Here is a 16,532-nt window from a genome sequence, read left to right as displayed (position 1 = left end):
TTGTGTACTCAAGTAGAAACACCATGGAAGCATCAAGTTTACAAGGCTTTAAGCAGCTCTGATGTTTAATTAAACAAGCCTTAAGAGGGTAGATAGTCTTTCCAATGCAACATGAAATAGAGACATTATAATATCTCCAATGTATGCAAGCACAAAAAGCAAACATTTTTAATTGGAAAGAAAATTCTGGAAAAAGATGCTCAAAGGGCATAGACTCAGGAGTAAATCTCTTCACAGTAATAGTAGTGGATGCATGGAACAGCATCCTAGAGGATGTGATAGAGGTAAGAGCATTGAGCGAATTCAGGAAGACCTAGGATAAACAAAAAAATGTTCTTACTTTTGTAGAAGTAAAAGGAAAGATAGCAAACTGTCATTACGGCTTACAAAAAGAAACAAATGAGCAAATTAAATAGGCCCTGCCATTCTTATCTGCTCCCACATTCTGTGTTTCTGTCATTTTCATTAACTTACAGAACATATATGGCCTTAAAGAGAGTGAGGTAATGATATATGTTCACTTGTGTAAGGTAGTTTTTTAACCTGTGTGATAATTTCCAAATGATTTTTTTTTTCACTATACATATATTGTCATCTTGTCTGTACCTCTAGGATTGACGACACACTTCAAGTGAAGATAACAGACAATGCCCTCTCTAGAGATCTATTCCCCATGGATTACCATTGCCTTGGCGACAATGAAAACAGGCCAGTCCGATGGATGGCATTGGAAAGTCTTGTCAATAATGAGTTCTCCAGTGCAGGCGATGTGGTAAGTTTGTCTGGATTATTGAAAACTATTACTTGGCATCTTTTTCTAAACCATGTTGGCCCTTTTCCTGTTAGAGCAGCAGTCTCCAAACTGTAGACTGTGCCCACAAATGGAATCACAAGAAACAAGACTGCTATCTTCATATGAACCTTCACTCCAACATGCAACCAGATCAGTTCACATATTCTGAAGCCTTACTCTTCCTCCTCTTAGACCAGTAACTTTTGTTGGCCTGGGCCTGTGAGCACCAGGACCAGCTTAACCTATGGACCAAATGAGGCACTGGCTTGCTTATAAAGGGCACTAGAGCCCTAGCCTCTGACATCACCAGCTTCATAGATTAAGCTGGCCCAGGGCTTAACTGGATACTGCTGTCATGTGCCACCATGGATGTAGTTTTTTGGTGGGGGCATTGTCCATCTGCAAACAGTGCAGGACACACTGCCTCTCTCTCTCCTTTCAATTCCTCGCATGGTCCACCATCTTGCCTCTCTGTCCCCTTCCTCCCTCCCCCCTCGAGCATCACTGCTTCTTGCCATCCCTCACCCCAATCTTGCCCTCCTCCCACAGCTCCTTCAATTTGTCATAACTGTCAGGGTTAAAAAAAAATTAAAAGTAAAACAGTAGCCAGCACAGAGCCCTTGTACTCAAGCATTCAGCCAGGCTGCACTGGCCCCAACCTGCCCCCGTCCCACCCCCTTTGACATACACTTACTGCTGCTGTAGGAGCACAGCCAGTGCATCCTGGCTGAATGCTTGAGAACTAAGGCTTTGTGCCAGCTGCTGTTTCATTTTTTTAAAACCCTGACAGTCATGGCAAAGGGAAGAAGCCATTGGAGGAAGGCAGGTTGGAGGGGAGGGATGGCAAGAAGCAGTGATGCTCGGAGTGTGGGGGGGCGGCTATATGCTTGACCATGTTGGGGGAGAAGAAAAATACTGGACTGTTTTGAGATGGGAGTGGATGGAGTGGGTTGATGCTGGACACTGGAAAGGGAAGAATAGGGGGAGAGAGGGACATACTAGTTGAGGGGAAGGGGTAGGTGGATGAATCAAGAGGTCTGACACTAACAAATAGGAGCATGGGTCTGATATGGGGGCCGAAGTAGGCTGACTTGGCAGATGCTGGGGTGGGGGGTTGTTAGGAGAAAGGGTTGAGGGGGGGTCACGTGATGCTCTGTAGCTGAGCGGACGTCTCTATTCCCGGCTCCGTTTCTTCCACCCCGAAATCTTTAAAATTAGCCTGCAAAAAACTCCTGGGGAGACTCCATAGTCACACGAACGAGAAGCGAGGGGAACGTGGGTTTTCTCCGCCAAATCTGGGCGGGCTTTGGGTGTCGTGGAAGTTTGTTATGCCCGCGAATACCCCGTGCACCAAGAAGCCCCGCACACATGACTTACGCTTCAAAATGACGGCGATGCAGGCGGGCACTCGGGCGGCAGGCCTGCCGGCGGAGGCCATCCAGGAGCTGATCCAACAGATTTCCATAATACTGGAGGAGAAATTGTCTAAGCTCCATGCTTCGGTTGACCAGATCCGAGAGTCAGTGGAGAGGCAAGGTGCGCGCTTGCAGCAGGCTGAGGACCGCATCTCACGCCATGAAGACCAAACGGAAGTGGCGGATGTGAGGATCGCGGCATTGGAGCAGAAGTGTGCTCAGTTAGTGCAGCAGGTTGATGATCAAGAAGAAAGAAGCCGAAGGAATAACCTTAGAATTATAGGGGTCCCGGAAAGAGTGAAGGACAAAGACCTCTGGCAACTGGTTGAGCACTGCCTGCCAGATCAATTGGGCCTGCAGCTCCCAGAAAGTGCATTGCGGATCGAAAGAGTCCACAGAGTGGGAGTGCTGCGTGAGGGTGAAACACGGCCACGGCCAGTGCTGGCCAAGATTCTGAATTATGCAGACAAGGACAAAATATTACAAGCATTCAGAGGAAAGAAACAGGTGGAATACGAGGGCAGCAATATTCTGCTCTTCCAAGACTACTCGGCACTGGTCTCAGACCAAAGAAAGCAGATAGGGCGCCACTGCAAATGCCTCTTCGATAAAGGAGTACGTTTTGTGTTGTATCCAGCTAAAGTGCGAGTTCTACAGGATAACAAAGCACTGTAATTTACTGATCCCAAGGACCTTGGGGTTTTTGTGGGTAGACTACAGTGACCCCACGGATATACCCACTGTTGCTGGAGCAGCCTTGGTGAAAGTTGTAAATGCTACCGGATGGTCTGTGGCCTAATGTTAGTTTGTTTGCCAGTTGCTGAGTTTGCTTACTCATTGCTAGTTTACTGCCGCCGCGGAGTTTAGAAGGACTGGAGGTCTTGGGGAGGTGTCCAAACCCTGACATCTTTCTGGAGAACTAAAGCCTTAAAATCGGTAGCTGGTGAGGAAGAGCAGCTCCCAAGAGGCCTCTGAGGCAAGGCATGACAACTTACACCTTGCGACCAGAAGTGACCCTGCAGAACCGACTTTGCCTGTTTGCTTCACCAGTGACATTGTTGGATCTAGGCTGATCGGCGGCTATCCAGTCGGTCTGGAAATATTTAAAGTTTGATTTACAGTTTTATCACATGATACTATAAAGCAGATGGGGGGAGCAGAGGCGATAGGGGGTGGGGAGTTTTCCTTATGGAGTGTTATGTATGATTTGGGGGGGGGTGGGGTGGGCAGCGGGGGCGCTCCCCCCGTTTTCTATTTCTGTTGATGGCTCTCTCATTCTCCCTGTCTCCTCAGCTCGGAACCTTGGGGTCATCTTTGACTCTTCTCTCTCCTTCTCTGCTCATATCCAGCAGACCGCCAAGACCTGTCGCTTCTTTCTTTACAACATTCGTAAAATCCGCCCCTTTCTTTCCGAGCACTCTACCAAAACCCTCATCCACACCCTTGTCACCTCTCGTTTAGACTACTGCAATCTGCTTCTTGCTGGCCTCCCACTTAGTCACCTCTCCCCTCTCCAGTCGGTTCAAAACTCTGCTGCCCGTCTCATCTTCCGCCAGGGTCGCTTTACTCATACTACCCCTCTCCTCAAGACCCTTCACTGGCTCCCTATCCGTTTTCGCATCCTGTTCAAACTTCTTCTACTAACCTATAATGTATTCACTCTGCTGCTCCCCAGTATCTCTCCACACTCGTCCTTCCCTACACCCCTTCCGTGCACTCCGCTCCATGGATAAATCCTTCTTATCTGTTCCCTTCTCCACTACTGCCAACTCCAGACTTCGCGCCTTCTGTCTCGCTGCACCCTACGTCTGGAATAAACTTCCTGAGCCCCTACGTCTTGCCCCATCCTTGGCCACCTTTAAATCTAGACTGAAAGCCCACCTCTTTAACATTGCTTTTGACTCGTAACCACTTGTAACCACTCGCCTCCACCTACCCTCCTCTCTTCCTTCCCGTTCACATTAATTGATTTGATTTGCTTACTTTATTTATTTTTTGTCTATTAGATTGTAAGCTCTTTGAGCAGGGACTGTCTTTCTTCTATGTTTGTGCAGCGCTGCGTATGCCTTGTAGCGCTATAGAAATGCTAAATAGTAGTAATGCTAAATAGTAGTAGTAGTAAGGGGGGATGATTGTTGCGATATGGTTGTATGTGTGGCTGGGGCTGTTTCAGGTTGTTATAATTAATAATGGGAGGGAGGAGGAACGTGGGTGGTATGTTTCTTCTGTGGGGAGGGGGGGAGGGATGGGGAAATTGGGAGGGACTGTTCAGTATCTCCTTGTCCAGATATACAAATTGGTCACAAAGGGAACTGCACCTTACTGTGTCAGGAGGAGCACTTTTCCTACTGATCTACCCAGATGGTTATAGCAATGTCGGGAGGGTCCAGCTGGGAGACCCTCTGGGCAATTCAAAGTCTGTAATCAGTTTGTTTAGAACCTTATTATCATTGCTCCCATATGGCTAACCTCAAGATTGTTTCCCTCAATGTTGATGGCATCCATTCCCCCACAAAAAGGACCAGGGTGTTGCAGGCACTCAAAAGACAGCATGCTGATTTAGCAATGCTCCAAGAGACACACTTAGGGAAGTCAGAGCACCTTAAATTAAAGCGGGATTGGGTGGGAGACCTATATTTTGCCACTTATAATAGCAGGCATCGAGGAGTGGCTATATTAATAAAGAATTCATTAGTGTTTGAGATGCATAGGCTTTATCAAGATCCAGAAGGCTGCTACATGATTCTTGCGGGGCTCCTGCAGGGAGTCAAGGTGGCTTTGTGCAGTATATATGTGCCTAACAATTACTCACATAAATTTTTTACTCTCCTTGAAGCTAAACTGGTGACTTTTGATGAATATCCATTAATCTTAGGGGGCGATTTTAACATCACTAGTGACCCTTTGATAGATTGTCGACCTCCAAAACAGCCAGGTAAATATCATGAAGAGCGGGGGATGAATTTATTTCTAAGGAATTGGAAAGTAGTAGACATCTGGAGGCTCCAGCATATAGATGAACATGATTATGCTTTTTTTCCCCACCCACATGGGGTTCATGCACACTTAGACTATATTCTTTGTCCCACTCTCTGGTCCAAGTGACTGATCACACCGGGATAAGGGAGCCTGTCATCTTGGACCATGCACCGGTATGGGCCACTTTGAGGTGGGGGGGAGAGGGTTGGAACCTTTCGCTGGCGAATGAACCCTGCCTTGTATCAGGACCGAGCTTTCCGCACATATTTGCAGCATGGATGGCTTGATTATGTAGCTGAGAACGATGCCAGTCAGTAAGTGCCAGAACCTATTGAGAAGCTGCCAAAGCCATGCTCTGCAGTAAGATTATTGCTTATACTGCGTCTTTAAGTAAGCATCAAGAGCAGGAAATCAGGGATCTTATGATTAAGTTGAAAGAAGTTCGGAGACTCTTTATTCTTTCTCCTTCTGAAACCTCCCATAAGGAATACTTTGAGACAAGGAAGCCGCTGCAGGCGGTATTGAACGCCAGGGCGCTTTACAGTGTTAAACTTTATAAGTACCGTTTACACCAGCGGGGCAACAAGACTGGCAAGCTGCTTGCTTCTTTGGTAAGGCAGCGGACTGCAAAAAAATCACATTAGTAGCATAGGGATGCAAAAGGGGTCTCACATTCTGGGATGGATGCTATTAAGCACAAATTTGTTGGTTTTATTCATCGCTTTATAAAACGGGTTCGTTCTCTGCTGATAGTTGTGCAGACCTTTTTTTACTAAAATGGATCTCCCTTCTTTGACAGCAGAGCATTGGTGGGCCTTAATGCGCCATTGCAGGGAAAAGAAGTGCAGCGGGTCATCAAGCAACTGAAGTTGGCCAAAGCACGGGTCCGGATGGCCTGGGCACAGAGTTTTATAAGATATTACAGGATCAAAAGATCCCATCATTTGTCTCTATGTGTGATGACTTACGGGATTCACAAACTATGGGGCCCTCAATGAATCAATTATCGGATATAGACTGGTGAATGAAACATCGGTACATCCAAGGGAGGTGAAATTCTTGATGAAATCAAGGACGGCTTCATGGAACAGCTGGTTCAGGAGCCAACAAGAGAAGGGAAAATCTAGACTTAATCATTAGTAGAGCTCATAATCTGGTCGGGGGGTAACAGTGCGAGGGCCGCTTGATAACAGTGATCATAATATGATCGGTTTTGATATTGGCTACGAAGTAAAGTGAACTCAGGAAATCAAATACACTAGCGTTTAACTTTAGAAAAGGAGACTACGATAAAATGAGGAGAACGGTGAAAAAAGACTGAAGGGAGCGGCTGAAAGGGGTAAAAAACTTGAATCAGGCATGGATGCTGTTCAAAAACACCATCCTAGAAGTACAGGACAAATATATTCCGCGTATTAGAAAAAGAGGGAAAAAAGACCAAACGTCAGCCGGCGTGGCTAAACGGTAAGGTAAAGGAAGCTATTAGAGCAAAAAAAACAATCCTTCAGAAAATGGAGAAGGGAACCAACCTGAAGACAATAGATAAAGCATAAGGAATGTCAAGCCAAATTCAAAAAGGAGACAAGGAGGGCTAAGAAGCACTTTGAAAAAAAGTTAGCGTTAGAAGCAAAAACACATAGCAAAAATTTTTTAGGTATATTAAAAGCAGAAAGCCGGCTAAAGAATCGGTAGGGCCGCTGGACGACGGTGGTGTTAAAGGGGCGATCAGGGAAGACAAAGCTGTAGCAGAGAAATTAAATTAATTCTTGCTTCGGTCTTCACTCGAGGAGGATTTGGGAGGGGTACCGGTGCTGGAAAAGTATTTGAAGGCGACGAGTCAGAAAGACTAAATGAATTTCTCTTAAACTTGGAGGATGTAATGGGGCAGTTCTGCAAACTAAAAAGTAGTAAATCACCAGGACCGGATGGTATTCATCCCAGAGTATTAATAGAGCTGAAAAATGAACTTGTGGAGCTACTGTTAGTAATATGCAATTTATCCCTAAAATCAGGTGTGGTACCGGGAAGATTGGAGGGTGGCCAATGTAACGCCGATTTTAAAAAGGGTTCCAGAGGAGATGCGGGAAATTATAGACTGGTGAGTCTGACGTCGGTGCCGGGGAAAAATGGTGGAGGCTATTATTAAGAATAAAATTACAGAGCACATACAAAAGCATGGGCTACTGAGACAAAGTCAGTACGGATTTAGTGAAGGGAAGTCTTGCCTCACAAATCTACTGCATTTTTTCGAGGGGGTGAACAAGCATGTGGACAAAGGGGAGCCCGGTCGATATTGTATATCTAGATTTCAGAAGGCGTTGACAAAGTGCCTCATGAAAGACTCCAAAGAAACTGGAGAGTCATGGGATTGAGGGCAGTGTATTATTATGGATTAAGAGCTAGTTAAAAGATAGGAAGCAGAGAGTAGGGTTGAATGGTCATTATTCTCGATGGAGAAGGGTAGTTAGTGGGGTCCTCAGGGGTCCTGTGCTGGGACCGCTGCTTTTTAACATAGTTATAATTACCTTGAGATGATGACACAAAGTTATCCAGGTTCGTCTCGTCGCGGGAGGAGTGTGAAAGATTACAAGAGGACCTCGTGAGACTGGGGGATTGGGTGTCCAAATGGCAGATGAAGTTCAACGTTGACAAGTGCAAAGTGATGCACGTGGGAAAGAGGAACCCGAAATTACGTCTATGTCATGCAAGTTCCACTTTAGGAGTTACGGACCGAGAAAGGGATCTGGGAGTCATCTTGGATAGGACGTTGAAATCTTCCGCTCATTGTGCTGTGGCGGCTAAGAAGGCGAACAGAATGTTGAGTATTATTAGAAAAGGGATGGAAAACAAGCTATGAGGATGTTATAATGCCGTCATATCGCTCCATGGTGCGACCACACCTAGAGTATTGTGTTTCAGTTCTGGTCGCCTTATCTCAAAAAAGATATTAAGGAATTAGAGAAGGTGCAGAGAAGGGCGACGAAAATGATAAAAGGGATGGGACGACTACCTTAGAGGAGAGGTTAAGAAGGCTAGGACTCTTTAGCCTGGAGAATAGGCGGCTGAGGGGTGATATGATAGAGGTGTACAAAATAATCAGTGGGGTAGAGCGGACAGATGCGAAGCGTTTGTTTACGCTTTCTAACAACAATAGAACCAGGGGACACAGATGAAATTAGAATGCGGTAGGTTTAAACAAATTGGAGAAAGTTTTTCTTTACTCAGCGCGTGGATAGTCTCTGGAAACTCATTGCTGAGTTTAAAGGGGGCCTGGACAGATTACTGAAGGAAAAGTCCATTGATCGTTATTAAATTTTGGGGTTTTGCCAGGTTCTTGGGGCCTGGATTGGCCGCTGTTGGAGATGGAGTGCTGGGCCTTGATGGACCTTTGGTCTTATTCCCAGCATGGCAGTGCTTATGTGCTTTATATACGGTCCTCCCCAAACCAGGAAGGATGCAGGACTGGTGGGCTCTTATGCCCCATTTCTCTTTTGAGCCAGGATGTCAAGATTATAGCAGCAGTACTGGCAGCCAGGCTGAGTGTGCTGAGTCCCCAACTTGTTCCACTGTGATCAGTAGGTTTGTGCTGGGGCGGTTCGCCTCAGCTAATATTCTGAAAGTGAGCCGAGCCTACTTGAGGGGAGCCAACAGGTGGGGGACAAGATATGGCCAGCTTAGACGCAGAGAAAGCCTTCGATAAAGTAGTGTGAGAATATTGTTTTGGGTGTTACAGTTGCTTCGGTATCGAGGGAGGTTTTTAGAGTGGATTCGGGTGCTCTATAGTAACCCCAGATATTCTTAATGACTCTTGACGGAGGTGCTCTCCCTGGGAGATGGTACTAGGCAGGGGTGCCCCTTGTCCCCTCTTTTATTCATCCTTACACTGGAACCCTTAGCAGCTAGAATCTGGCAAGACCCATTTTTCAAGAGAATTGTCAGAGGGCAGGAGTACCGAATAAACATATTCGCGGATGACATGTTGTTGCTGCTTGATAATGCATCCTCGAGTAGGCCTTTGTATAAATTTTGGGAAGTCGGAGGCCTTACCTATTAGCAATCCTTGTGTCAGCACTACAATTTCCAACTGTCCTCTATCCTGGTCTAAGACTGGTATCAAATATTTGGGGGTATATCTGTGTGGATCAAGCATGGGTTTATAGGAAAAATGTGTTGGATAGGCTGGAGGAAGTAAGACTCTGCCATCAGTGGAGGGACCTCCCAGTGAGCTTTATGGGAAGGATTGCACTTGTAAAAATGGTATTACTTCCAAAACTCCTATATCCCCTGCAGATGCTCCCCCTCTGGGTGCACAAACACGAGGATAATCTATATCGCAGTATAATCAGCTCGTTTATTTGGCATGCTAAACGCCCAAGAAAATCTTTTGCCAAATTGACGCTGGACAAGGCTCAGGGGGGACTTCACCTACCTGATCTGCAGGCTTACAATGTCACTGCGCTTATGCGCTGGATCCATGAGGCTCACTTGGGGGCCAGTTTCTTCTTCCCTGTCAATTTTTGGTTAAGCTGGTGTGCACCTTATGACCCATTTGTTGTACTAGAATCTCAACATTCCCAGAGGCTGGGGGAGCTGGGGAGGAATCCCTTTTTGGCTGCGGTGCGGCGCACTTGGAAGTGGTGGAGGGAGCATGGCGGAACGATGAGAGGGTTGAGACCCTTTCTAACTGATGGACAACATTGACTTTCCCGCGGGTATAGAGGCTTTTGTGTTTAGATAGTGGAGGAGAGGCGGGTGTCGATACATGGGACACTTTAAACAGTTGGGAGGTGAGACCTTTCCTTCATTCGAGCAAGCTAGGCGTGCATGGCAAATCCCCAATTCACAAGTTTTTGCTTTCCTTCAGGTGATAGATTACATTTTGGTAGCTGAGCGTAAGCAAAGAGGGCAGACGACCTTTACGCAATTGGATTATTTATTTTTACAAATTCCCCCTAGCTTAAACAAACTGTCACAATGGTACCAGCTGATTCGTACCACCAGGAAGGCCCCTTACCTGGCGCAGATGGCTGAGACTTGAAACAAGGACATAATAGATCCTGTATCAGCGGACATGTTGGGGGCAACATTTGGGAGTTTTCACTCCATGACGCCTAATGCGACACTCCAGGACATCCAATATCACATCATACATAGAGTACACATCACCAATCAAAAAGGGAGAGTCATGGGGTTATGGGCAGATGATACTTGTGTCAAATGCAAGGCGCGTGTGGGCACTTTTCTACACTCCTTTATGGTTAACACGGTTAACTTAGCGGACTTCAAAAAAGGGTTGGACGGCTTCCTGGAGGAAAATGCCATAGAAGGAAAAATACTAGACTTAGTCATTACTGGAGCTCATGATCTGGTGTGGGGGGAAATGGTGCGAGGGCCGCTTGATAACAGTGATCATAATATGATCAGTTTTGATATTGGCATTGAAATAAGTGAACTTAGGAAATCAAATACACTTCTGGGAAGTTCTGAGAGAAGAGGACATTTCTCTGGCAGTTATTTTCTGTTCCTTGGCTGCTGGAGAGGTAGCTCATCCAGCGACCTCAATTAAGTGTTAATTAAGGTGTGGGGAAGTAGAATACATGCATAGGTTGCTGAGTCAGCTTTAAAGAGCCTGTTTAAAAGAGGCACCTTAGATTCAAAACTATATAAAAAGGAAAGGTCCCACTCAACTTTCTTCTAAGAAGTTCTGAGCGAAGAGGACATTTCTCTGGTAAGTGTAAATATAGTAAACATAGTAGATGATGGCAGAAAACGACCTGCACGGTCCATCCAGTCTGCCCAAAAAGATAAATTCATATGTGCTACTTTTTTATTTGTACTGTCCTCTTCAGTGCACAGACCATATAAGTCTGGCCAGCCCTATCCCCGCCTCCCACCACCAGCTCTGGCACAGACCGTATAAGTCTGCCCAGCACTAACCCTGCCTCCCACCACCGGCTCTGGCACAGACCGTATAAATCTGCCCAGCACTATCCCCGCCGCCCAACCACCAGCCCCGGCACAGACTGTATAAGTCTGCCCAGCACTAGTCCCGCCTCCCAACCACCAGCCCCGGCACAGACCATATAAGTCTGCCCAGCACTAGCCCCGCCTCCCAACCACCAGCTGTGCCACCCATTCTAGGCTAAGCTCCTGAGGATCCCTTCCTTCTGCACAGGATTCCTTTATGTTTATCCCACGCATGTTTGAATTCCTTTACCATTTTCATCTCCACCACCTCCTGCGGGAGGGCATTCCAAGTATCCACCATCCTCTCCGTGAAAAAATACTTCCTGACATTCTTCTTGAGTCTGCCCCCCTTCAAGAAGAATGTCAGGAAGTATTGCTTTGTGCTTTGGGAACTTAAAGATTGGGGTTTAAAGGAGGAATTGTAGGTTAGTGTTAGGCAAAATAAAAATATGAAAAGCACATTTTAACAACTAATCTCCATAGTCTTTTCCACTTAGTTTTAAAAGCCTTGTACCACAGCATTATCAGATAGAATCTAACAGGCACTGCAGGATCTAGTTTAGTATTAAGGGGGAATAAAGAGAGCGAGAGAGAGGGAAAAGCAAGCATCATTAACTAGTTGCCATAGTGTACAAACCCTTTTCCCATAATTTTAAACTGAAATTTTCTCTACAAATAGGCATTTTTCCCATAGTTTTAAACTGAAACCTTTTCTAGAAGAAGAAACTAAACAGCCAAAAACTCTTGTTCTAAAAGGCAGTTATTTTCTGTTCCTTGGCTGCTGGAGAGGTAGCTCATCCAGCGACCTCAATTAAGTGTTAGTTAAGGTGTGGGGAAGTAGAAGACTTGCATAGGTTGCTGAGTCAGCTTCAAAGAGCCTGTTTAAAAGATGCCCCTTAGATTCAAAACTATAGAAAGAGGAAAGGTCCCACTGAACTTTCTTCTGAGAAGTTCTGAGCGAAGAGGACATTTCTCCGAGGACAAGCAGGCTGCTTGTTCTCACTGATGGGTGACGTCCACGGCAGCCCCTCCAATCGGAAACTTCTCTAGCAAAGTCCTTTGCTAGTCCTCGCGCGCCCGCGCGCACCGCACATGCGCGGCCGTCTTCCCGCCCGAAACCGGCTCGAGCCGGCCAGTCTTCTTTTGTCCGCACTCGGTACGGTCGTGTTTCGCCGTGTCGAGCCCCGGAAAGTCGACCTCGCGCGTCCAAATTTATTTTTGACGTGTTTTTTCTTCGGAAAAAGTCTTTAAAGTGTCGGGAAGTTCTTCGGAAACCCCCCCCCCCCCCGGGTTTCAGACCAACCCCTTCCCGTACTTCCAGCTTTTTGCCCCGATAAGTTTTCTTTCGTCGTCGGGGTAGGCCTCTTTTCGGCCTCGGTCGAGATTTTCTCCCTTCTAAATTTTTTGGTGCTCTTTTTCCGTCATTTCGGATTTTGATTTCGCAGGCGTGATTTTTCCGCCCATGACATCGAAGCCTTCCAGCGGCTTCAAGAAGTGCACCCAGTGCGCCCGGGTAATCTCGCTCACTGATAGACACTCGTCGTGTCTTCAGTGTCTGGGGGCCGAGCACCGCCCTCAGAACTGTAGTCTGTGTTCCCTGCTTCAAAGGCGGACTCAGGTAGCGAGATTAGCCCAGTGGAACGTGTTGTTCTCGGGCTCTTCGTCGGCATCGGCACCGGGATCTTCGAGTGCATCGACGTCGTCAGCGTCCAGACCATCTTCCTCGGCCGCCACTGTATCAAGTGCATCGAGGCATCGGGCCTCTGCATCGGCGCCAAGGTATCGGGCGACTGCATCGACGTCGGTGGTACCGGGACCTCGTCTGCTGATGTCGTCGGACGGTGGTGCATCGTCAGGAGTGCAGGTGAGGGCTGTCCATTCCCCTGCTGGTGGCGGTGAGCCTTCGGGTGGGTCTCCTCCTACCCTGAGGGCTCCTGCGGTACAGCCCCCCGAGACCGACCTCCTTCGGCCTCGGCCCCGAGGAAGCGACGGCTGGATTCTACGTCCTCCTCGTCGGTGCCGGGGAGCTCCGGTGACATGGTTGGAAGAAGTCGAAGAAGCATCGACACCGGTCGCCTCCCCGCGTCGGCACCGAGAGCTCTGGGTCGCCGAGGGAGTCGGCACCCAGCAGGCATTGGCACCGAGAGGACCGCTCACCCTCTGTTCAGGAGGTGTCGATGCGCTCCACTCTGGACAGCCCGGAACAGCCTCCTCGCCCGGAACAGGTTCTGACGTCGACGCCTGCATCGACCTCTTTGCCTTTCTCTGCAGCCGCTCTGAACGAGAGCCTCCGGGCCGTTCTCCCAGAGATTCTGGGAGAGCTGTTGCGCCCTTCCTCTCCGGTACCGGCGGTGCTTGCGCCTCCGGTACCGTCGAGCGTGGCGCCAGCTGGCCCATCGCCCGGGGTGAGGTCCCCGACGTCGGTACCGCGTGCGGTGCCGACTGCGGCCACCTCCCAGGAGGGCTCCCCGACTACGTCGGCGGAGGGAGCTTCGCCGATGCGGGCGAGGGAGTCTACCTCTCGACGCCCCCATCGTGGACGTGGCTCCACGGAGTCGAGCCGGGCGAGGTTGCAGACACAGGTTCGTGAACTTGTGTCTGACACCGAGGGTGAGGCCTCGTGGGAGGAAGAGGAAGACCCCAGATATTTCTCGGACGAGGAGTCTGAGGGTCTTCCTTCTGATCCTACTCCCTCTCCTGAAAGGCAGCTTTCTCCTCCTGAGAGTCTGTCTTTCGCTTCCTTTGTCCGGGAGATGTCTACGGCCATCCCCTTCCCGGTGGTTGTGGAGGACGAGCCCAGGGCTGAAATGTTTGAGCTCCTGGACTATCCTTCTCCACCTAAGGAAGCGTCCACTGTTCCCTTGCACCATGTCCTAAAAAAGACATTGCTGGCGTACTGGACCAAGCCTTTAACTAATCCCCACATTCCCAAGAAGATCGAGTCCCAGTACCGGATCCATGGGGACCCAGAGCTGATGTGCACCCAGTTGCCTCATGACTCTGGAGTTGTGGATTTGGCCCTAAAGAAGGCTAAGAGTTCTAGGGAGCATGCTTCGGCGCCCCCGGGCAAAGACCCTAGAACCTTAGACTCCTTTGGGAGGAAGGCCTACCATTCTTCTATGCTCGTGGCCAAAATTCAGTCGTACCAGCTCTACACGAGCATACATATGCGGAACAATGTGCGGCAGTTGGCGGGCTTGGTTGATGCTCTTCCCCCTGAGCAGGCCAAGCCTTTTCAGGAGGTGGTCAGGCAGCTGAAGGTGTGCAGAAAATTCCTGGCCAGAGGGGTGTATGACACCTTTGATGTTGCGTCCAGGGCCGCTGCTCAAGGTGTGGTGATGCGCAGGCTCTCATGGCTGCGTGCCGCCGACCTGGAGAATAGACTCCAGCAGCGGATTACGGACTCGCCTTGCCGTGCGGATAACATTTTTGGAGAGAAGGTCGAACAGGTGGTAGAGCATCTCCACCAGCGGGACACCGCATTCGACAAGTTCTCCCGCCGGCAGCCTTCAGCATCTACCTCTACAGGTAGAAGATTTTTTGGGGGAAGGAAGACTGTTCCCTATGCTTCTGGTAAGCTTAGGTACAATCCTCCTTCTCGACAGCCTGCGGCCCAGGCTAAGCCCCAGCGCGCTCGCTCTCGTCAGCAGCGTGCGCCTCAGCAAGGCCCCGCGGCTCCCCAGCAAAAGCAAGGGGCGAGCTTTTGACTGGCTCCAGCAGAGCATAGCCGACATCCAAGTGTCAGTGCCGGGCGACCTGCCAGTCGGGGGGAGGTTGAAAGCTTTTCACCAAAGGTGGCCTCTCATAACCTCCGACCAGTGGGTTCTTCAAATAGTCCGGCAAGGATACACCCTCAATTTGGCCTCAAAACCTCCAAATTGTCCACCGGGAGCTCAGTCTTACAGCTTCCAGCACAGGCAGGTACTTGCAGAGGAAGCTCTCCGCCCTTCTCAGCGCCAATGCGGTCGAGCCCGTGCCAATCCGGGCAAGAAGGGCTGGGATTCTATTCCAGGTACTTCCTTGTGGAAAAGAAAACAGGGGGATGCGTCCATCCTAGACCTAAGGGCCCTGAACAAATATCCTCGTAAAAGAAAAGTTCAGGATGCTTTCCCTGGGCACCCTTCTCCCCATGATTCAGCAAAACGATTGGCTATGCTCTCTGGACTTGAAGGATGCCTACAACACATCCCGATACTGCCAGCTCACAGACAGTATCTGCGATTTCAGTTGGGCACACGCCACTTCCAGTACTGTGTGCTACCCTTTGGGGCTCGCCTCTGCGCCCAGGGTGTTCACAAAGGTGCCTAGCTGTGGTAGCAGCGGCACTTCGCAGGCTGGGGGTGCACGTGTTCCCATATCTCGACGATTGGCTGGTGAAGAACACATCCGAGGCAGGAGCCCTGCAGGTCCATGCAGATGACTATTCGCCTCCTGGAGCTACTGGGGTTTGTGATAAATTATCCAAAGTCCCATCTTCTCCCAGTGCAGAAACTCGAATTCATAGGAGCTCTGCTGGATTCTCGGACGGCTCGCAGCCTATCTCCCAGAGGACGAGGGCCAACACTTGTTGTCCCTCGTCTCGCGGGTGCGAGCGTCCCAGCAGATCACAGCTCGGCAGATGTTGAGATTGCTGGGCCACATGGCCCTCCACAGTTCATGTGACTCCCATGGCCCGTCTTCACATGAGATCTGCTCAATGGACCCTAGCCTCCCAGTGGTATCAGGCTGCTGGGGGTCTAGAGAACGTGATCCACCTGTCCACGAGTTTTCTCGAATCCCTGTATTGGGTGGACAATCTGGTCCAATTTGACTCTGGGACGTCCTTCCAAATTCCTCAGCCACAAAAAGTGCTGACAACGGATGCGTCTCTCCTGGGATGGGGAGCTCATGTCGATGGGCTTCACACCCAAGGAAGCTGGTCCCTCCAGGAACGCGGTCTACAGATCAATCTCCTGGAGTTGCGAGCGATCTGGAACGCTCTAAAGGCTTTCAGAGATCGGCTGTCCCATCAAATTATCCAAATTCAGACAGACAACCAGGTTGCCATGTACTATGTCAACAAGCAGGGGGGCACCGGATCTCGCCCCCTGTGTCAGGAAGCCGTCGGCATGTGGCTCTGGGCTCGCCGTCTCGGCATGGTGCTCCAAGCCACATATCTGGCAGGCGTAAACAACAGTCTGGCCGACAGACTGAGCCGGATTATGCAACCTCACGAGTGGTCGCTCAACTCCAGAGTGGTGCGCCAGATCTTCCAAGCGTGGGGCACCCCCTTGGTGGATCTCTTCGCATCTCGAGTGAACCACAAAGTCCCTCAGTTCTGTTCCAGGCTTCAGGCCCCCGGCAGACTGGCATCGGATGCCTTCCTCCTGGATTGGGGG

The 16,532-nt window shown here is 49.2% G+C and overlaps 1 protein-coding gene across 2 annotated transcripts in view; it reads left to right on the top strand.

The window, feature by feature from the left end:
• RYK (receptor like tyrosine kinase) overlaps positions 1-16,532 on the top strand; it is a 1,372,566-nt gene that overhangs the window by 1,188,885 nt on the left and 167,149 nt on the right. For both annotated transcript variants that reach the window (XM_030217203.1, XM_030217202.1), the window contains exon 13: positions 613-772. In XM_030217203.1, coding sequence (XP_030073063.1) covers positions 613-772 — 160 coding nt within the window. The remainder of the gene's footprint in view (positions 1-612; positions 773-16,532) is intronic.

Source organism: Microcaecilia unicolor, chromosome 10 (assembly GCF_901765095.1).
Source record: "Microcaecilia unicolor chromosome 10, aMicUni1.1, whole genome shotgun sequence".
NCBI lineage: Eukaryota > Metazoa > Chordata > Amphibia > Gymnophiona > Siphonopidae > Microcaecilia > Microcaecilia unicolor.
The sequence above is the reverse complement of the archived record's forward strand: the minus strand, read 5'-3'. Positions and strand labels throughout refer to the sequence as shown.